The sequence below is a fragment of the Dermatophagoides pteronyssinus genome, unplaced genomic scaffold (assembly GCF_027571235.1).
Source record: "Dermatophagoides pteronyssinus isolate colony J.1.1.1.1 unplaced genomic scaffold, Derpt_VIB-CSIC_2022.12 sq0021, whole genome shotgun sequence".
Taxonomy (NCBI): Eukaryota; Metazoa; Arthropoda; class Arachnida; order Sarcoptiformes; family Pyroglyphidae; genus Dermatophagoides; species Dermatophagoides pteronyssinus.
In genome coordinates, this window is record NW_027461545.1 from 325,934 (window position 1) to 347,500 (window position 21,567).

Below are 21,567 nucleotides of genomic sequence, written 5' to 3' on the forward strand. Positions count from 1 at the left end.
GAATGAAATATACATTGCAATTCCCAAGATATTTTCAAACAACAGCAGAATAAAATTTTGAAATTCCGTTTTCGTTTCCTTCTTTTTTTTTGCCAAATGTTGATGATGTGCCACACATACATTTGATTTAAGAAATGAAAACAGAGAGAGAGAGAGAGAGAGAGAGAGAGAGAGAGAGAGAGAGAGAGAGAGAGAGAGAGAGAGAGAGAGAAAACTTTCCAGAAACTCAACAATCATTATGAACCATACTCATTTCCTTTCATTTTTCTTATTTTTCAACACACATACACACGATTGGAATATCAAACAAACCAGAATATTTGAATGGTTCAACAAGGAAATTGAATTTGTCAGAAAATAATTCCAGAATTCAACGGAATAAAAAAAAATCACAATTTTTTTCACGAAAATTACATTATTATTATTGTTGTAAACAATTTGACAAAAAAAAATTATTATGATGCAACAACACACACACAAGGACAACGACAAAAAAAAATGACAATTACCAAAAAAATATTATTTCAGGTATACAGTACAGGACATTAACAAATATGTCGAATATGATTCGGAAATCAGTTTGTTGTGAAATGTGATGTGTGTGTGTGTTTGTAATATAATAAAAAAAATTATAGTTTTTTTTTATAAAAAAAAAAATTAAATAAGATTTTTTTTCTCTCGACCCGGTTTTTTGTAATGGAATTATTTTCTACTAAAACCAGCATCACCTAATGAATCATAATCACCACCGCCGCCACCGCCACCACCTCCTAGATTGCCAAGATTACCAAGATCTTGTCCACCGAAATCATTTCCACCACCACCGCCCCCTCCAAGACCTTTAATTTTTTTATCAGTTAATTATAAAGTGTAAAATCAATGTGAAAATCACAAAACTTACCTCCAAGACCACCAAGATCATTACCGCCTCCACCTAAATTTAGGCCATTAAATCCCCCGCCACCATTAGAATTTCCACCGCCTAAATTTAGGCCATCAAGACCACCAAAGCCTCCGCCATTATTTTGATCACCTCCACGACTTCCACCACCACCAAGGCCACCAAGTCCGCCAAGCCCAGGAATTCCACCTTGTTTTTGATTTGTGATTTGATTTTTTTATAAAAATAAACATTCATCTTATTTACTAACCTCCTCCTTGCTGACCACCACCACCACCTCCAAGTAATCCAGGTAGGCCACCAAGAAGACCACCTCCACCGCCACCACGTTGATTACCACCAGTTAAACCATTTGCAAGACCACCAAGTGCTTGACCAAGACCAGCTAATGGATTTAAGCCACCTAATCCACCAAGACCACCGCCGTTGCCACCCCCACCTGTATTACGATTATAACCATTTGGTGAGCCACCTCCTAATAAACCACCAAGACCACCCAATCCGGGTTGTCGTCCACCCCCACCCCCACCACCGAAATTGGCAAGATTTTGTCCACCCAAACCATTAGAGCCACCACCACCACCACCTAAACCCGTTCCAAGATTATCATCAAATGAAAGATCTCCAATGCCCAAATTACCCAATCCCAAATTGCCAAGATTAAGATTACCTAGATTACCTAGGCCTCCAAGATCACCTAAGAAACCACCGCCACCACCTTGATTGCCTTGTGCCAAACAATGATTCGTACATATTGTTAAAATGGCCACTATGCCAATTATTTGTCGACTAGAAAACTGCAAAAAAAAAAACAAAGAATTTTACAGAAAATTTTATAACAGAAACACAAAACACAAACCATCATTTATAAAATTATTAAAAGATGTTTTGAATGTCGAATTGATTGATTTTTCTTCGAAAAAACTCAATATCTTCACGTTTGATTCAAGGCAATTCAATGAATTTTGGGTGGTTTGAATGAACAGGCAATTTTTTTTTGGTTTTGGGACCGTAATTGATTTTGAATTTGGGAATATGGCGCCCAGAAAAAAAGAATATTCGATAAACGATGTTTGTACAATGAGAGAGAGAAAAAAAAAATGAAATTGGTCAGTTATGTTTGAAAACAAAAAGATTGCTGTTTGTTTGTTTGTTGCTTGTTCAGGTAACACTCACATTGTTGAACTAAAATGTCGATTTTGAATTCGGACAACCAAGAATTGAAAATTGAAAACTAAAGAAAAAATGTCGTAGTCGTCGTCGTCGTAGTTTAACCTAAAACAAAAACAAAATATGAAATGAAATCAATGTTGAAGAAAACAATGGAAGAAAATTTTTTTTTTTGGTTTTTCTGACAACTTAAAACAAATCATTGTCATTTATATTCGTCAAATACTCTGTTTTATTTTTTTCGAATGTCCGATTTATTATTATTTTTTTGGGTTTCTTTTTTTGTTTCAAAGAAGGAAATTTTCCTACCAAGAAAAAAAGAAAAAGTCACATTTCATTGTTTTGTACACCTGCAATCATCATATTTGGACACCTTTTTCTTTTTTGCTGTATGTGTGGAGAAATGTTTTGGGAAATTCACTCCCATTCATTCATTCTTTCATCATCCAAATAAAAACAAAAATATTGCTCCAAATTATGACTCATAATTTTCCAAAATAGCCACACATTTGATGGATGTTGGTTGGTTGGTTGGTTGATTGATTGAATAACGTAATCATATTTTAAGAAAAAAAAACAAAGTTAAGATTTCGAAAAAAAAGAACGACCGGAACAGGATGCTGCCAAGGATTTTCTTGCTTTTGTTGTTTCATTGTTTTGGATTGAGATTTTGGTTGGTTTTTGAATCTGAACAAATTAATTTTGAAATATAGAAAAATAGTTAATTTCATTTTTGTCAATCATGAACTGGGTCAAGTTTATGTTTTACATTGTAATAACCAAAAAGCAAAACTAAAAATAGCCAAGATTCGAATGAATAAATTTGGCGGCAAAAATTGGAAAATTTTTGAATGTCGTTTTTTTTCTATGATAGATGCTAATTAACACTATATTGGCCAACAACAACAATGAAATTGATTATTAATGGGCGTCTTTATTTTCTTGGTTTAACTTAGTTTTTCGTTTTTCGTTCCATGATGAATGAGTCATTTTCATTTTCATTCATTTTTGGTTGGATCAAGTTACTTTTGGATAGAACAAGAAAAAATGAAAGTAAAATGAAATTTCTCTCAACGAAACACACTCTATAATTATGATGACAAAGAAAAAAACAGCTTTTTTCTGGATTGAAAATTCATTACACATTTATCAAATTTGATCGTTTGTATATGACGATCTTGTCATGTTAGATTTTTATTTTTTGTTTTTCATTGAATGTTTTTATCACGATAATCAGTTCATCAGATGTATTCATGTATTTGTTTGTGTGTGTCCGTGACAATTATTAAATGAAAATTTTCAACAACAAAAAAAATTACTGTGAATTGAATCAACAACATTTGGAAAAACAAAAACGACAATCATTCAAAATGATTATATCATCATTAATTCGATTGATTATATTTATTATTATTATAATTGTTATCATCATCAGTAATATTGATCAATTACAAGCTATACCTGTAATAATTGATTCAAATAATAAACAACAAAAACCGCAAGAAAAATTACAAACATCAGCAAATAATCAACCACCAGGATCAACAATTAAAACAACAAATAGTAATGTTTATGGTGCTGATAATGGTTCATCGAATCAAAATGGAGACAAACAACAACAACAACAACAAAATGGTGAAAAAAATGGACAACAACCAGTAAATCAACGTGGTTATAATCAAGGTTATTCATATAATACCGGTATTAAACCATATCGTACTGGTTATACTTATTTTCAACCATTTGGTGATAATGTTGATAATCAAAATGGTAATAATAATAGTGGTGGTGGTGGTAATAATGGTAAAAATAATGTTAATGATAATAATACTAATCAACAACAATTACCAATTGAATTGCCCAATTTTTTCGGTATTGATCCAAAACAATTAGGACCAGTACGTGTTATACAGAATAAAAATTTACCGTTAGATGAAAATGGTATACCAATATTGGATCAAATTCATATACCCGAAAATACTAATGATCCAAATCAGAATAATGGTCAACAACAACAAACATTGAATTCACCACCATCACTACAGCAACAAAGACAACCAGCACCTGTACCCGTACCACCACCACCAGTTGAAATTCCTGTTAATGCAAATGATTTTGCCGATTTTAACCTGAATCAAATTCTTTCGGGTGAAAATAATAATCCAAATTCCAATTCGAATGGCTATAACAACAACAACCGTAATAATGGCGGCAATGGCGGCAGCGGAGGAATGTTTGATTTTGCACCACCAAGTACGAATAATTTTAATTTTGCCCGTCCCGGTCAAACCGGTACGGATCAAAGTGATTATAATAGACTGGATGATTTCGCTGGAAATTTGAATAACTTTGATACTTATCTAGGTGATGATCCCAGTCTGATGTTGGATGGTGATATGGGTGGCAACACTAATAATGGAAATGGCAATGGAAATCAAAATAATCAAAATGGTTTAGCTGGATTTGGTTTCGGTGGCCAACAAGTACCAAGCGAAATTGTCAATCTAAATAATGCATTCGGTACAGGTGGTGGTGGTGGAGGGGGAGGTGGAAACAACAATCAAAATAATAATGGTATAGGAAATTTAAATGATATTTTGAATCAATTTGGAACGCCAAATACAGCTGCTGCATCTAATAATCCTAATAATGATATAATGGGTAATTTGGGTTCATCATCATCGACCGATGTGAATGAAATATTTCCATTTTTGTAATTTAAAAACCAAAACAACAACAAAAAAAAATAAATCCTTTTTTTTTCGACCAAAAACCTTTCTTTCTCCATTGTATCATAATATTAACCCTTTGATTTTCTTTAAGAATCTTTTTTTCTTATCATTATTTTTTCGAAGAAGAAGAAGAAAAATAACCAAATGACAACCAAAGATTGATTTTTTTAATGCAATAAATAAAATATGATTGAAAAATTTGTGTTATGTAATGTGTAATGTGCGAATTAAATTAAAAAATGACGGATATTGAATTTTAAAAGAAGCCAAAAAAATCACATGATTTGACCAATTTAAAAAGGAAATGTAATGAATGAAGGAATTGTGTTTGTGCTTGTCTGTACTTGTTTGTACTGGACAATAATTCAATTTTAATTCAAGAAACAATGAAATTCAGAATAAATCCAGCATTCAATTATTATGCCATGAATGATGATAACATACAAGACGTAATTTGTGGTCACCACCAACATCGCCATCGACATAATCATCAGCTGAAATGTGGAAAAACATGAAATTCCCTTTCAATTTTTTTTCCAAAAAAGGAAATGCAAGATCCTGCATGAAAAAAAAGAGACACAGAAAAACAAAAACATTTCAACATTTTTTCGTTTGTTTGTTGATTGGATGGTGTCAGGGTAATATGGAAAAAAACTTGTACTCGGATTATTCAGTTTTTGTTTTCTCTGAATGAAAAAAACTGAAATACAGAAAAAAAGCCAAAAAGAGATCAGTGAAAGCAAAAACGATGGATGAATTCAAGCGTAACAAGCAAGTGATAGTGACATTGGCCAATTTCCGAAACGAAAAAACCAAAACAAAACAAAAATACATTTCGGCTATTCCGATATTAATGAAACAACTTGATTTTGCTATTTTGACTTTCTCTTTTCTGTTTTTCTTGTTTCTGTTGTTTTGTCTTTCTGATTGACAGTTTCAGATGGATTGAATCCTTTTAAATTCATTGAGTCAAGTGATATCGTTTCAGATTCGGTGTCTTAAACGATTTTCTCTCGTCGTATGAATGGTGACCTTTTTTTTGTGCGTTTCTTTTGATGTGTGAAGAAATGATGATAATGACAAACATCACTATTATTGATTATCGATATTCATTATCATTGATCTTGACATTGATGATTGTATCGCTAACATTTTTCGGTAGTTTTTCTATAGATGAAAATGAATTTGAAATTAAACCAGATTTTAATCTTGATTCACCAAAAGTTGCTGGTATGGATGAATTATTACCAGGGAATTTGGCCCAAACATCTGGTTTACCATCAACAGCACCACAACCACAAAATGAAGTTCGTGATATAAGTGGTTGGGGTATGATTGGAAAAATTCATCCAAAAATATTGATAAAAGATCAATTGATTAAACAATATCATAATCGACCATTAGATCCACGTTATTTACATTTACAAAATTATGGAAATTTACAAAATTCTGTTCAATCATCAACAACAACAACGACAACAGCGAATAAAAATTTGGCCAATAAATTATTTAATTTTTGAAGAAAAAATACAGATCCCGTTACGCCATCTATCGGTTCGGAACACAATTATTTCAACAAATATGAAATTTTTGAAAAAACACGTTTTTCCTTTCGTTTTTTGTAACTAAAAATAAATTTTTGTAATTAAAAAAATAAAAACTTTTTCAACATTTAAAATTTCTCATTTTATTTAAAATATTATTAATGTAAAATAAACAGAGAGAGAGACTAGGTAGAATGATGTTTTTAGTGTTTGTTTATATTATTTTTGATAGTTAAAATTGAATCAAACTTATAATGAAAGTGTAGTTTTGTTTGAAAGTAATGAAAATTCTGGACATTATTTTTTCTGAAGTTTTCACGTTTTTATGATGATGAAGAAAGGGTGATGATTGTTGAATTTTTGTCAGTGAAAAACGATTGAAAGTGAGTGTGTATGCGTGTGTCAAATAATAATTTTGTAGTTTTTTTGTTTTGTTTTGTTAATAATTATCATCATTATTTTTGTCAAAATTACAAATTACAAATGAATAAATAATTAATTTATAAATTGTGATTTATTTTGCAAATAAATAATTAGTTTTTTAATTAAATAATAATTAATAATAATTTTGATGATGATGATGATGATATGTAATATTGATCATCAATCGATGATGATAATAATTGATGAGAAGAGATGTGATGAAAATGTCGAAACCATTTCAACTAATAATATGATTTAATTTTACAATGATGATGATGACCAGAATCAATAATAATTAATATTCAAATCGATAATCAATCAATCGATTTGATTGATTGAATCATGTATCATTACTATTATTACTATTATTATTTGATGAACAATAATAACGTTTATGTGCTAAATATGAATTACGATATGTAAATGAAATATTACATGCATTACAATATCTACTATCTAAATCATTATTATCATTATTTTTATTTGTTGTTGTTGTTGTTTCATTTGTTGTTGTTGTTGTAGCAGCTGTTGTTGTTTTTTTGTTACCTGCAATTGATAAATTATTGGTAACAGAATTCTTCTTCATTGATGATTCTTGTAATTTATTATTTATATTATTATGTTTTATATCGATTTGTTTATTTGATTTTGATGAACAATCGATAGCGGATGATGGAATACAACCATTCATTTGTAATTTATTTGGTGTTGGTGATTTTGATTTTATTATTGAAAAATCTTGTGATTCAACACAATTATTATTATTATTATTAATCATCAGTAGATCATCAGGTAATGCGGATAGATCAACATTACCCATTAAAACATCCATTGCTTCTTTAACTAATTGTTGTTGTTGTAATGATGATAATGATGATGATGATGATGAACCATTAATTTCTTTATGTACTAATTTTATATGTCTAATAACATTTCCTTTATAATTGGATTGATATGGACAAAATTGACAATTATGATTCTGGATTTGTTGTTGTTGTTGTTGTGAAGACTGTGAGGATTGTTGTTGTTGTTGATTTTCATTAATCAATGATGATAAGCTTGATGCTTTTTTCAATTGTTGTTGTTGTTGTTGTTCATCAATAATTTGTTGTTGTTGTTGTTGTTGTTCTTTATTTCTTCTTGCTGTTGATTCTAAATAATTAGTAACAGTACTACGTATAACACTATCAAATGTTTCATTTGATGAAATTGATTGATTTGAATGGCATGATGATGATAATAATAATTGTGAATCTAAATTATTACTACGACGTCGTTGTCTAGCTGGATTTGTTAATGAATTTCCATGACTTGAACGACGGCTAACCGAAGGTTCAGGTAGATCAGTATTCTGGACAATAAAATCCTCTTCAAATGAACCAGTTGATGATAATTCTTCAGTATGTACTCGAACATGTGTACGCATACCACGCATTGTATGTCCTTTATAACCACAAATTGTACATTTATATGTTTGTAATGATGATGCTGATGTTGTTGCTGTTGTTGATGTTGATGTTGATGATGATGATGTTGTTTGATTGATTGATGATGATTTTTCTGGTTTTGTATCCAAACGTAGATCAGCACTACAAACATGTGCAGCCAATGTTTCCGGACTAACATATGATGCTTTACATTTATGACAATTATAATCACCAACAATCAGACCATTGGTTAATGAAGCACCGGTTTTTGCACCAACAACCGCTGCTGCTGTAACTAATGCATTCCATTGTTGTGATAATGATGTTGGTGATGTAAAATCTAATAATGCTTCAGCAGCGGCTGCTGCTGCTGCTGCTGAAGTTGGTGGCGTTACCGAAGCAGCAGCTCCAAGCGAAGCGGCTGCTGCCAATAATTGTGGAGTTAATAATGATTGTGGTGTTGTGGAAATACCGGATGGAACAGGTGATGTTGGCAATGGACTAACAATACCGGTTGCCGGTGATAATGGTGCCGATGGTACAGCAGAAACAGCGGCAGAAGCTGGACCCGCTACTGTTGATTCATTATTACGTTTCAAACAATAATAAGTTTGATGAGCATAAAGATTATCATATGATGTATATTTAATACCACAAGCAGCACAAAAATATTGAAAAATAGCCGATTGTTGTTTGGTTGGTGAAAGCATCGATGATGAAGCAGCCGGACTAACCGATGCAGCTGCATCACGTGATGATAATATTGATGGTGATGATGTTGATAATGAAAGTGTTTCATTATCCGGATTTAAACCTTGTGACTTTCCAATCAATTCGGATGGTATCAACAAATTTGTTGATGATGAAAATTTTGTCGATGATGGTATTGAATATGATAATGATGATGATGTTGTTGATGATGCCGATGTTGGACGATTATTTATTGTTGTTGTATTATTGTTAATACTGCTGTTATTATTATTATTATTATTTGTAACAGTAGTTGAATTATTATTATGTTGTTGTTGATCCAGTGTATTAATCGTTAAATCGGGTATTCTTCTTGATGCACAATATAATTTTTTATGTACTAAATAACTTTCATGTTTATAGAAAACAATATTACATTCTTCACAACGTGAATTTCCTTGTTTAACAACAACATCAACATGTGATGATGATGATGATGATGATGATGGTGTTGAACTGATTGATGGTTGTTTGATTGTTGAATTATTTATTGGATTCGGAATCGATGTTACATTTGATTGACCACTATTTGTTGTCAATGCAGCCATAGCCATTGCAAGATATTGTGCAAAAGCTGGATTTTCATATGGATTTGATTGTAATTGATTATCATCGAATTGGGTATGAGAACTTGAAGATGATGGTAGTAAATTTGAATTTGTTGTTGTTGTTGTTCCCGAACCAATCACAGAATTCATTGATTGCATCATTGCAAATTTCTGTAATAAATTGTTCATATGCTCATGGAATGTTTGCTGTTTATTCGTTAATGATGATGATATTGATTCTTCATTTTCCAATTCTTTTTTTACTGTTGATGATGAATCAGAAGTATTTACAAACATCATCATTAAATCTTGATTATCTGATTCAGATTTTGAACGTTTTGTTATCAATGAACTAGATAGATCTAATGGTTGTTCAAGATTTGCATCCGAATGTGAACGTTTTGCTAATTTTTTAAAGGGAAAATATTAAAAATTTTGATAAAGAATTTTTCCAGAAAGAAAAATCTTACCAATATTAGAATGTGAAGATTTTTCATTCTTCGTTGATGATGATGATTTATTTGTTGTTGATGAAAGTTTTGTCATTGATTTACTTGATTTTATTGATTTACGCATTTCATCAAATGTTGTTATGAATGGTTGCATCGTTGTTGATGTTGATGATTGATTATTAAGACCAATCGGAAACATTAATGATGATGTTGATGATGGTGCAAGATTTTTAAGATTTTCAACTATTGATGAATCAAGATTTGCTGCTAAACTAGGTAATGGTTCAAATGTTGTTGTTAAACTATTAAAAATAAATGGTATTAATATTAATGGATTTGTCGATATAACAATATAAATTGGTGTTGTATTATGTATAGATTTATTGATCTGTTGTGCCATTCCATTGATCGGTACAACTGTTGTCGATGATGTAGATGATGATGATGTTGATTGATTACCGATCGGTAATAAACCGGGAAATAATGAATGAAAATCAGTATATTTATTACATTCATCTGAAATGATTTCATTTGTTGTTGCTGTTGATGATTCATTATTTATATTTGATTCTTGTATTAAATCATTTGATAAAATACTACTACAAGAATGTTTATTATTATTTTGTATTGTAGAATTTATTGATGAATTTGTTGTTGGTGATGATGATGAAAATGTTGTTGATAATGGTGGTGATGAACCAATACCTGATGATGATGATGTTGATGTTGATAATGATGTTTGTGATGATAATTTATTACAATTATTATTACCACCACTGTATGTCATATTTGATTGTTGTTGTTGATTTGAATTTGAATTATTTAAATTTGATTGTTGATTGATCAATGATGATGATGAACCGATTGATTGCTGCTGTGTAATCAGATGATGTCTTGATGAACAATATAATTCCTTATGAACCTGGTTGAACGAAACGAAACGAAAATTTAAAATTTTTTCATTATAAAAATGTTATTTTTCAAACAAAAATCAATGAATTTTATATCAGAAAAAAAGTTATTTTCATCATCAATTCATCAATCATATCATCATCATATTGAATGTATTTATGTCCGCAAAAGGAAATTTTTGTTTCAAACAACAACAACAAAAAACAAAATAAAAACAAAATAAACAAAAATAATCAATTTGTTTCATTCGTTCATTCATTTCATTCATTCATAAAAAGATAAAATCGAATCATTGATGATGATGATTAATAAATACCTAAAATGGATAATCATCATCAACATTATAATCAAAATTGTCGACGAAAAAAAGAAAAACTGTATTTTTATATCTTTGGTTTTCAAATCAAATCAATCAAATCATGTCCCCAAAAAAAAGTTGAGAGTTTGGTACACGCACACACAGTGATCGATATCGATTGATGGATATCGATTTTTTTTTCGTTATCTATAAAGTTTTATATTAATCGATTGTGATTATAAGTCATTAGAAAGAGAAAGAAAAGAAAAGAAAGTTTTATCTTTTGAAAAAGGAGTATCATTTGATGATGATGATGATGATGATGACAATGACATTGGCAGATTTGAATAAATATCGACAAAATGAAAAAAAATCAATAAATGTGTGACGTCCATTTTTGGATTATCATCAAGATGGATATCAAGATATCATCACATCGGATCATTCAATATTTTTTTCCAATTCCAAATATGTCTTTGAATCCATTCATCGTGTGTGTGTGTGTGTGCGCGCGATTTATCAATAATCATTAGATAGATTATCATTTTAAAAAGTTTTTTATTTTGCTTTTTTTTTAATATAAACATTTTGATTCCGGGCACAATGTTTACACAAGAGATCAATCTTATTTAGGTGTTGGCTATATCGATACGAATCAATCAATCAATCAATTTAATCAAAAAAATCAATCTTGATTGATCGATCGTCAAGGTTAAAGATCAGAATGTATCGCTTAGTCATGTGACATAATGTACATTTATTTTCAAAAAAAAAAAAAAATTGACAACCAAAATATAATTAGTTTTTTTCTTTTGGTTATCACATTTATCAAACATTTTCAAAATCAATCAATCGATCGATCAATAAATCAATCATTTTTTACTTTTCGTTGTTGATGATGATAACATCTGTATATCGAAATAAATGAAAAGCTGTTATCAATGTGACAATCTTGCAATGGCTTTATCATTTTTTTTCATATTTCAGACAACCAACCAATAGACAGATTATTAACCCTTGGAAGCAAAAACATTTTTTTTCATTCATTTAGTATTTTGTACTTTTGATGACAATTTTTGTCAAAATAGTTGCCCATTGATTAATTAAATCATTTCATTTTTGTTGGTGGTGGTGATCGATAATTTCGGGTCACCACCACAGCAAAAAAAAAATCAACCAATCATTATTCTAATGGAGTTATATATTTTAGATTGATATGATAGTAGTATCGATAGATTATCAATGATTAATCAATACTATTAGTTTGATTATAAATGTTTGCTTGTCTGTTGTTTTGATTGATCGATTGATTAGAATTTGACTGTTTTTTTTTTCTCTTTTTCTTTCTTTATCGATCATATATCGATCGCAAAAAAAACTGAGATATTGATAAAACACATGATTGTCGATCAAAGAAATAAAAAAAAACTGAATCACAATTTTTTTTCTATGATGGTAAAATTATCTTTGATTCGATCATTATCATCAGAACAAATTGGCCACGAGTGAATATTTTGGCCAAACCACACATACATACACACAAAGTTTTCGCGTGCCTCATTCAAATAAAATTGTTTTGTTTGCTTGTTGAAAATTCCATCATTTAAATTGAATCAGGTCAAGTCAAGCCAAACAAAACAAAACAAAACAAAACAAACAAACGAAAAAGACATTTACATAATGTATAAAATCGCTATCGGGAAAAGATAAATATCACAATATGATAATGTAGAAAAATCCTAAACAAACTCTAAAATCGAAATCAATATTAGATTGATAAAATCTAAATCGAAATGTCCAGTAAAAAAACAAACAAATAGGATCTAACCAAAACCAAAAAAAAAAAATCAATCGATTTAATCGATGATACAGGTTCTCATTGTTTCATTGTTCATCATCGATCCATATCAGGAGAGATCAATAATCTTTTTTTGTTTTTGAATCGATAATTTTTCGATATATAGAAAAAACATGATTACATAATTTTCAGATGAAAAATTTAGTTGATCATGATATTTTATGGTGTTTTTTTGTGGTTAATTTAACTATTTTAACCGGAAATGTTGTAATCAGTTGATCAACAATAACAACAACGAAAAAGATTGATTGTAACATCCGGTGATAATCGGATTAATTGGGAATTTTTTTTTGTTTTCAGTGCACAAAGATAACAACAACAATTATAATTCATCATCAGGATGGTTCATAAATGATGATGCAAGTCAGAGAGAGAGAGAAAAACGATGACAAAGATTTTCATATAATCGACGGGCAATGGGAATTTTTGCTTTTCATTATCACTTACGATAATCATTCATCATCAAAAAGTCATCGATCATATTGAATATCATGATGATTATGATGAACAACAGGATTGATGTTCGGTTTTGTTTTTTTGTTGTAAAACAGAATATTCAGAATGAATTCTGTCACAAAAAAAAAGATAAACTCTCTTCTCTCCCATCACTCTTTTTTTTCCACCATTCATTCAATCATTGTCCAGATTATTTTTGGCTTTTTCGTTTTTTGGTTTCACTCAAGAAAATCATGATCATTGATTATGATCAATTGATAAAAAGATAACTTGGTTTATTTTTTCACTTCTTCTTCTCTGTCTCTCACTATCAATCAACAGAAAAATTTCTAGAAGAAAACTGAATTTGTACCTACAAATCAAGTGGAGTGAAATGAATGAAAAAAATATCATGATGAAATGTACATAATGATATTATCTAAATATAATTTATTAATTAAGATATTTTTCAATCAAATTCATGTGACTATTTTTTTTTTTTTTGTGAATTTTTTATTTGCATATATGCATAGTTACATATACATATACACTACTGATGAAACAGCAAGTTAATCAATGAACAAAAAACAACAACAAAAAAACAACAAACATACCTTATAGGTTTTGATTGACATAAATTGTATATTACATTCTGAACAGAATCGTTGTCCAGGATTATTATTATTATTATCATCATTATTATTATTATCAACATCAATATGGCCATAAGATTTTATTAAATTGGCTGATTTATTTGTATTGTTGTTGTTGTTGTTATTGTTATTATGAATAGATGATGTTGTTTTCGATAAAAATGTTTGAAATAATGTTTGCAATGATAATGGATCTGATTGAAATTTTGTAATGATATTTTTATTTGTAAACAATTCATGATTATTGAAATGTGATGATTTTGTTGTTGTTGTTGATGATTGACCAGAATTTTTATTATTATCATTATTAACTGGAGTGGAAACATCACTTATATTAGCACTTGATGTTGTTGTATGATGATGTCCAATAATCTGATTGATTACATCAACATTATCATTATTATCAACATTGTTGCACATAAATTCATTAAAACTACCATTCAATTGTTTATAAATGAATGATTGAAGAATTTGACGTTTATCATCATCATTAAGATGGAAAAATGTTTCCTGAAAATTTGGTGAACAAGCAGAAGCAGCGGCAGCAGCTGCTGCTGCTGCCGCAGCAATTGTTAATTGTGAATTTAATGATTGATTATTGATCATCGGGGAATGTGATTTTGTCATCAAAGAAGAAGGTGATGATGATCTTGATGATTGTCGTTGTTGTTGTTGTTGTTGTTGATTAGATTGTTGTTGTTGTTGTTGTTGTTGTAAAAGGGTAAAATTTTGAAAAATTTTACGAAAATTTTCATTATCAAAATAATTTAATAATTGATCGATTTGATTAGTTTTTTGTTGACCAATAAATGTTGTTGTTGAATCATCAACAATCATATTATGATGATTATGTTTTGATTGTTTATGACGATTCGATGATGATGATTGTTGATCTTGTTGTTGTTGTTGATGATGATTATTATCACAGTTTTCATCATTACAATCGATTATTATTGAATCATTTTGTTCATTGTTTAAATGGATTGATGATGATTGTATACCACCACCACCATCATCATCAATGTTATCATCATCATTACCATTATTATTATCATCAAATTCTTCTTTTAATTCAATTTTCATACGTTTAAATACTTCAGATGGATCAAAATTATTCATAAGTTCATCATCATCATCGTTATCATCGTTATCATCTTCGTTGTTGAATGTACTACCACGAATTTCATGTTGATCATCATCATCATTGTTTAACATTGATAATCTTAGATTTTTTTGATGTTGATGATTATGATTATCATCGAAAATATTTTGACCATCATTATCATCAATGGCAGTAATAACAGGAGCATCATCAACAACAACAACAGCATCTTTGATTGTTGTTTGCAATTCTTCATCATCATCATTATCATCATTACCATCACGATTATTATCAATTTTAGTATTGTGAATTTCTTTGTTTTCGGAATGTTGTTGTTGTTGTTGTCCTTCAATTTGTTGTTGTTGTTGTTTTGATTGTTGATTATCGCAACAATCATCAATAGATTTACGTTTTAGATGCGATTGTTGACCACCACTATGTAATTGTCGTTTATTATCATTATTATTCGAAGTTGAATTTGTTAATATCATATTCTTTTTCCTATTCAACATAATTTCATTACGTTTGGATTTGGATTTTGTTTTCGCTTGTTGTTGTTGTTGTTGTTGTTGTTTTAAAATTTTACTTTCATCCAACAAAACATTAATGATAATATTTTCATTTTCAATATTATCACCATTATTATTATTATTATCATTATTATCATCAACAGCAACAACAACATTTTCATTATTTACAACAACATCATCATCATCAACAACATTAACATTCATCGATAATGTTAATTTTGGTGTTAATAATGATGATGTTGATGATGTTGTCGATGTTGATGTTGATGACGAACAAACATCATCATCATCATCATCATCATTGTGGCTATGATGATTATCATTTTGTATTGTAATTTGTCGTTGTTTAATAATCAGATTATTATCATTAACGTCATCATCATCGTCATCATCCAGATCATCATCATCAACATCACCATCATCATTATAATCATCACTAATAATAATCATATCATCTTTATTTGTATTATTACTTTCATTATCTATAATGGTTAAATTTATTGTTGATTCATTATTATTATTATTATCACTTGAATCCAATGATGATGATGATGAATATTTTTCTTGATTATCAACAGCATTTTCTTTGTTGCTGATTGTTGTTGTTGTTGTTGATCGTTGTTGTTGTTGTTGTTGTTTTTCACTAATTATCGATTGATTATTATCATTGTTTACATTGATTGGATTCTCTGGTGATGATGAAGACGATGATGATGAGGAGGATGAGGAAGAAGAAGATGAAGATTGATTATTATTCAAACTTGTTGAATGATGTGGATGATGATGATGATTAATTTTCAATGTTGTTGATGATGCAGATGATGATGAAGAATATTTTGAAGATTTAAAATGATGATGAAGATGTTGTATACGATGATGTTGATGATGATGATGATGATGACGATTTTGATTCGGATTATTATTAACACCAGAATCCGATGATGATGATGATGATGATGAGGATAATGATAATACAACACCAGAATCACTACTATTACTAATTTGATTATTTTGATTTATAATTGTTGTTGCTGTTGTTGTTGATGATGGTGATAATGGTAATGGTGATGATGGTGATGTTGATGATGATGATGATGTTGTTTGATATTTATTATTAAATGTTGAAACAGGTGGTGGAATCATTACTGTCGATGTTTTTGTTGTTGTTGCTGTTGTTGATGATGATTGTGATAATATCATCGATTCTGCCATTGTTTTATCCGATTCTATTTGTTGTTGTTGTTCAGTTAGTTGTTGTTGTTGTTTATCAACATTATCCGATTCAATTAAAGTAGTTTCCGATGTCAATGGTATTGGTGAATATTCTATAATCATTTTTCAAAACAAAACAAAAAAAAATTGATAATTTAAAAAATCAATTTTAAAATCAATTCAGATTCTTGGCTATTTTTAGCTTGTAACTTTTTTTACAGAAAAACAAACAAACAAACAAATCATCAAATATCATCTATCAACCAGCAAAAATTTGTATTAGTTTCTCTCTCTCTTTCACACACACACTGTGTAACGATGAAATAATTATAATTATAATTATTATTATTCAAGAAAATCAATCAAATCAATCAATCACATGCTTCATCATTTATCGATTAGATCAAAAAATAATTCATTATTATTATTATTTCTATTTTGGATAAATATAATTATTGATTATTGATTGATAATCGAAATATATAGTGAGAGAAACAAAAAACCACTGTAAATGATTGATTGAAAAAAAAATCATCAATCAATCAATCGATCGATCGATCGACCAATCAATCCATTTTATCAAAAATTTTTTTTATTTTTTTTTTCTTCTTCATTAAAAGTTGTCAAGTGAAAATCATTGAATCAAATGAATTTATCATCAAACTGATTGATTAAGCTGAAATTGATTGATTGACCAATCGATTGCAAAAAAAAAAAAATTTGGTGATGAAATCTGATAATCAGATTTTCTTTTTCTTAGTAATTTTGCGTAATCGAATGCAAAAAAAACTAGAAAATGATCAGAAAAAAAACATAACTAATGTTGAATTATATGATAAAAATGATAAGTGATTTTGATTTTGATCAAATCAAAAAAAGCAAGCAAGCAAAACTAAAAAAATCATAATCATTTTTTGTTTTTCTAGTTAAAATATCAATCCTATGATGGCGCTATTCGTTCGTCAATCAAAAAAATTTAAAAATTTGAAAATCAAAATTTTAAAAATCAAAAATTAAAAATCAATAAAGTAACTCACATTATGATTAACGAAATGAGATCATTCAATTTTTGTTTTCAATGAAGATCATTTTTGTCAAAACAAAACAAAAAAATTTAAATTTTTGAAAAATTTTCAAAAATCACATCGACCAAATCAAATTTTGAAAAAAATCATATCAAAATGAACAAGATAAACACACATTTGCACATCAATGATGTAAAAGTGATGAGATCGAGATGTGGAAAAACATTAAGTTTTTACGTTTTTTGATTCAAAGAAGAAAAATTTTTAAAATAATTAAAAACCAATTACCGATGAAAAAATTCTTAGCAAAAAAAATTTCAAACAAACATTCATTCTTTCAAAAACAAACGATGTTTATCATTCTACGACAAGATTATAACTGAAATGTGTGATCTGATCATTGATGATGATCATCATTGATGATGGTCTACGAACTAAGCAAACTCTTGTCAGAGAGAAAAAAAAACTATAATTTCTGCTTGTGTGTATGTATGTGTGTTGTGAATCTTTTTCGTCTGCTACTGTTTTTGCTGCTTCTGCTGCTATTCAATGGAAAAAATATTCTCTCTAGTTTTTTTTTCATTCAATTCACACAATGAATATATATAGCGAGAGAGAGAGAGAGAGAGAGAGAGAGAGAGAAATGTGTTAAAGTAAAGTAAAAATTACGGTTTTTAAAAAGATTTGAATCAAACATGGAAAAAACACAACAAAACGGTTCCTTAAACATCCATATTTCATTCAGAAAATTCTGAAATTGGGAAAAAAATAAAGATTTTTGGTTTTTTGGTTTTTGGTTTTGTTGATGATAAAAGGCGGAGCATCATTGAAATTTAAATTAAAGAAAATAGGCGTAGCTTTTCAGCCAAAAAAAAAAAATCATAAAATTTTCATTTCAAATTTAGCCTAATCAATCAATCAATCTAATCGATTTTTATTTGAAAAAAACTTTTTTTTTAATGAAATAAAGATCCTGAACACACACCTTAAATGCTGCGCATAAGAACAAAAACACACACCTAGAAAACAATTAAAAAAGGTTTGATTATCGATTTTGACAAATTTTTTAATTTTGGTTGAAAAAATCCAAAAGATTTGGTGGACCAGATTAGCAAAAAATGAAAAATTTAATGAAAAAAAAAAATTCAGTTTTGTTTATCGATTGCAAAATTCAAACAATATCTGATCGATTAAGTGACTTTATTTGGTTTTTCTGCTAATTTTTTTGAATTTTTTCTCCAAAAAATGATCAAAATCAAAGAAAAGTTTATGGAAAACCAAATATGTTCATCAAACACCGGCATTATCATTCGTTCAATAAGATTTGAATATTTTCAGTTTTTCAGCAGAAAAAAACTTTTCCTCAATCAGATAATATTTAAGAAAAAAAAGACAATATGGCATTCTATCGATGGGATAATCAATGTGAAGAGAGAAAAAAGATGCCAAACAAAACGCAAATCCAAACCGCATCATTTTTCAAGAGATTTGAACAAAAAAATCAAAAAACTAGAAAAAATGAATAATCATGACCAAATCTATAAAGAAGAAAATTTTTAGCCAAATAAATGATTGAATTACATTGAACAAATTGACATTTAAAAAAATATGATTACTTTTTTTTGGAAAATTGATAGGATTTTTGTTTGTTTTGGTTTTTTATCATTCAAACCACACACACAAGATTACCTTCATTTCCACTAACAAAAAAAAATTTGATGGTTAAAAAAAGATATTTAGAGCAAACAAGTAATCAAAAATTAATGAAAAAAAATCGGTGAATCAATAATCAAAGCAAAATAGCAAGAAAAAAATTTATTCCAGTTATGTCATCATCATCATTATCATTCGATCGTATGTTTATTTTTAATGATGATGATGATGATGATGAAAAATTCATCACCAAGTTTTTTTTTGTTGTTGTTTATTTTCAATCAAGATTTGTTTTTTTCAATCTGGCCAATTTTTTATCTTTTCTTCTAGCTTCTTGCATCTGTTCATCAGATTATCGATGACCAGATGAATAAAGAAAAAAAAACCAACCGATCATTAGATTAAGTGGACAGGCAGGAGCAATAGAAAATCTCGAAGAAATCCAGAAAAAAATGATCGACAAAAATAAATAAATCTACTGGAGTGTCAAAGAGAAACTAACAAAAAATTGGTAAGATTATGATGATGATGAGAAATTCGTAACTATCGATAGTATCGTTTTTTAGCATCGTCGTTTTTTTTTGTTTTCATATCTGATTCATAATCGATGTTTATGTTTGTCGAAATAGAAAAAAAAAGACTATTTTTTTCCTCATCATCATCATTTGATGGTTTTTTTTGTTGAAGATTACTATTTCTACCTTTATCGATTATCCAGTTTTTTATTCAATTCATTCATTTTTCCATCAAATCAAACAAATCAGAATTGTTGTTGTTGTTGAAATGTTGATTATGAATTTATAATGAAGGCGGTTTGATAAGCGAAACAACGAAAAAAAATGTTTCTGATTAATCGGGTTATCAATTCACGACAAACCAAAACCAAAACAGACAGACATTTGATGGATGTCAAATATCCTTGAATTAAAATTCAAACGAAGAAAACAAACAAACAAACAAACAACAAAATTCTGATAATTTCATAACAAATTGAGATTATCAATCCACCCACACAGGAACTTTTTTTCAATTGAAAAACAAACAACCGACCGACAATTTGATTATTATTTTCTGTTGAATGATAAGAAAAACAAAACAAAAAAAATTCAAAGATAAAAAACAAATTCTGGAAAACTGGGTGACAACAACAACAACAACAGTGACAAAATCAGAAATCAAAAAAAAAAGTTTTGAAATCAACAAAAATCAACTAAACTAAATTGTCCACCACCACCATTCATTCATTCATTCATTATCATCTATCAAATATGAACCGACAATCAAAAATATGAAATCACCAAAACAAAATACAAAAGAAATTTGTTTTATGATTTGTCAATTTCCTATGTGATTTATGATGATTTGTATCAATAACGACATTAATTTTGATTTGGTTCTTTTTTCTTCAGTGGTGATGATGATGATAATCAACCAAACTTGCACATACATCATATATGATTTTTGATTTTTTTTCTGTTTTTCTCTCGTTTATCAAGATGAAACCGATTCAACCGAAACGTTATGCAAAAGAATTTCGTTTGTTTGTTTAAATTTTTTCCCAGTCAAAAAAAAAAATTTCTTTTTCCTTTCATTGATATATAAATGATGGACGATTGATCGTCATCATTTGATAATTTCTTTTTTTTTTTCTTTTTGGTGATCGATGATTGACGTTGACGTTGAATTATGTAACAAAAAATTTTTTCTGGAAAAAACAATGAAAACCCCACACAAAAAAAACAAAAACAAAAAATCAAGGGAATTTTATTTTTTTTTTTGTATACACGATAAAGAACTAAATTAATGGTAAATTGGTGATAATGATGATTTATTCAGGACAGAACAAAAAAAAAAATTATTCTTTTTTTTTTTGTCAGATATTGATAAAAAACTGTATGGAATCGATATCCGTTATATGTTTTCTAATTAAAATAATTTGATT

The 21,567-nt window shown here is 28.7% G+C and overlaps 4 protein-coding genes across 11 annotated transcripts in view; 2 read left to right on the forward strand and 2 right to left on the reverse strand.

Annotated features, from left to right (window-relative positions):
- Positions 1–647: 647 nt before the first annotated feature.
- Positions 648–2,720, reverse strand: LOC113799261 (uncharacterized). 4 transcript variants are annotated; one of them, XM_027349869.2, is made up of 7 exons: positions 2,381–2,720; positions 2,078–2,176; positions 1,761–1,833; positions 1,572–1,698; positions 1,152–1,487; positions 902–1,090; positions 648–839 (listed from the first exon to the last, which is right to left on the reverse strand). In XM_027349869.2, the coding sequence occupies exons 3-7, from the start codon at positions 1,764–1,766 to the stop codon at positions 703–705; spliced, it is 795 nt and encodes a 264-aa protein (XP_027205670.2). In that variant the 5' UTR covers positions 1,767–1,833; positions 2,078–2,176; positions 2,381–2,720; the 3' UTR covers positions 648–702. The 4 variants fall into 4 exon arrangements, with proteins under 4 accessions (XP_027205670.2, XP_075678971.1, XP_027205672.2 ...); XM_075822856.1 differs by having other exon boundaries at positions 1,542–1,698; positions 2,381–2,711; XM_027349871.2 differs by having other exon boundaries at positions 1,152–1,340; positions 2,381–2,709.
- A 456-nt stretch (positions 2,721–3,176) lies between these two features.
- LOC113799274 (uncharacterized) lies at positions 3,177–5,003 on the forward strand. 4 transcript variants are annotated; one of them, XM_075822898.1, is made up of 2 exons: positions 3,177–4,375; positions 4,436–5,003. In XM_075822898.1, the coding sequence occupies exons 1-2, from the start codon at positions 3,361–3,363 to the stop codon at positions 4,786–4,788; spliced, it is 1,368 nt and encodes a 455-aa protein (XP_075679013.1). In that variant the 5' UTR covers positions 3,177–3,360; the 3' UTR covers positions 4,789–5,003. The 4 variants fall into 4 exon arrangements, with proteins under 4 accessions (XP_075679013.1, XP_075679016.1, XP_075679014.1 ...); XM_075822901.1 differs by having other exon boundaries at positions 3,178–3,841; positions 3,965–5,003; XM_075822899.1 differs by having other exon boundaries at positions 3,181–4,363.
- A 527-nt stretch (positions 5,004–5,530) lies between these two features.
- Positions 5,531–6,481, forward strand: LOC113799263 (uncharacterized). The gene is made up of 2 exons (XM_075822907.1): positions 5,531–5,961; positions 6,028–6,481. The coding sequence occupies exons 1-2, from the start codon at positions 5,859–5,861 to the stop codon at positions 6,321–6,323; spliced, it is 399 nt and encodes a 132-aa protein (XP_075679022.1). The 5' UTR covers positions 5,531–5,858; the 3' UTR covers positions 6,324–6,481.
- A 75-nt stretch (positions 6,482–6,556) lies between these two features.
- LOC113799264 (uncharacterized) overlaps positions 6,557–21,567 on the reverse strand; it is a 17,191-nt gene continuing 2,180 nt past the window's right edge. The window contains exons 1-4 of one of the 2 annotated variants that reach the window (XM_075822903.1): positions 17,985–18,414; positions 14,065–17,060; positions 9,966–10,869; positions 6,557–9,899 (exon numbers count right to left, since the gene is read on the reverse strand). In XM_075822903.1, coding sequence (XP_075679018.1) covers positions 7,111–9,899; positions 9,966–10,869; positions 14,065–16,947 — 6,576 coding nt within the window. In that variant the 5' untranslated portion in view covers positions 16,948–17,060; positions 17,985–18,414 and the 3' untranslated portion in view covers positions 6,557–7,110. Of the gene's footprint in view, positions 9,900–9,965; positions 10,870–14,064; positions 17,061–17,984; positions 18,415–21,567 lie in introns of those variants that run through there. The other variant, XM_075822902.1, reaches the window with a different exon arrangement.

Excerpts from the sequence above, each read along its gene's own strand:
- LOC113799263 (XM_075822907.1), top strand. The coding sequence starts at position 5,859 with ATGTGTGAAGAAATGATGATAATGACAAACATCACTATTATTGATTAT. Across the intron at positions 5,962-6,027 it reads TGTATCGCTAACATTTTTCG|TTGCTGGTATGGATGAATTA; the intron begins GTAGTTTTTCTA and ends ATTCACCAAAAG.
- LOC113799274 (XM_075822898.1), top strand. The coding sequence starts at position 3,361 with ATGAAAATTTTCAACAACAAAAAAAATTACTGTGAATTGAATCAACAA. Across the intron at positions 4,376-4,435 it reads TCAAACCGGTACGGATCAAA|GTGATGATCCCAGTCTGATG; the intron begins GTGATTATAATA and ends ATACTTATCTAG.
- LOC113799261 (XM_075822856.1), bottom strand. Across the intron at positions 1,091-1,151 it reads TGGTGGTCAGCAAGGAGGAG|GTGGAATTCCTGGGCTTGGC; the intron begins GTTAGTAAATAA and ends ATCAAAAACAAG. Across the intron at positions 840-901 it reads TGATCTTGGTGGTCTTGGAG|GTCTTGGAGGGGGCGGTGGT; the intron begins GTAAGTTTTGTG and ends AAAAAATTAAAG.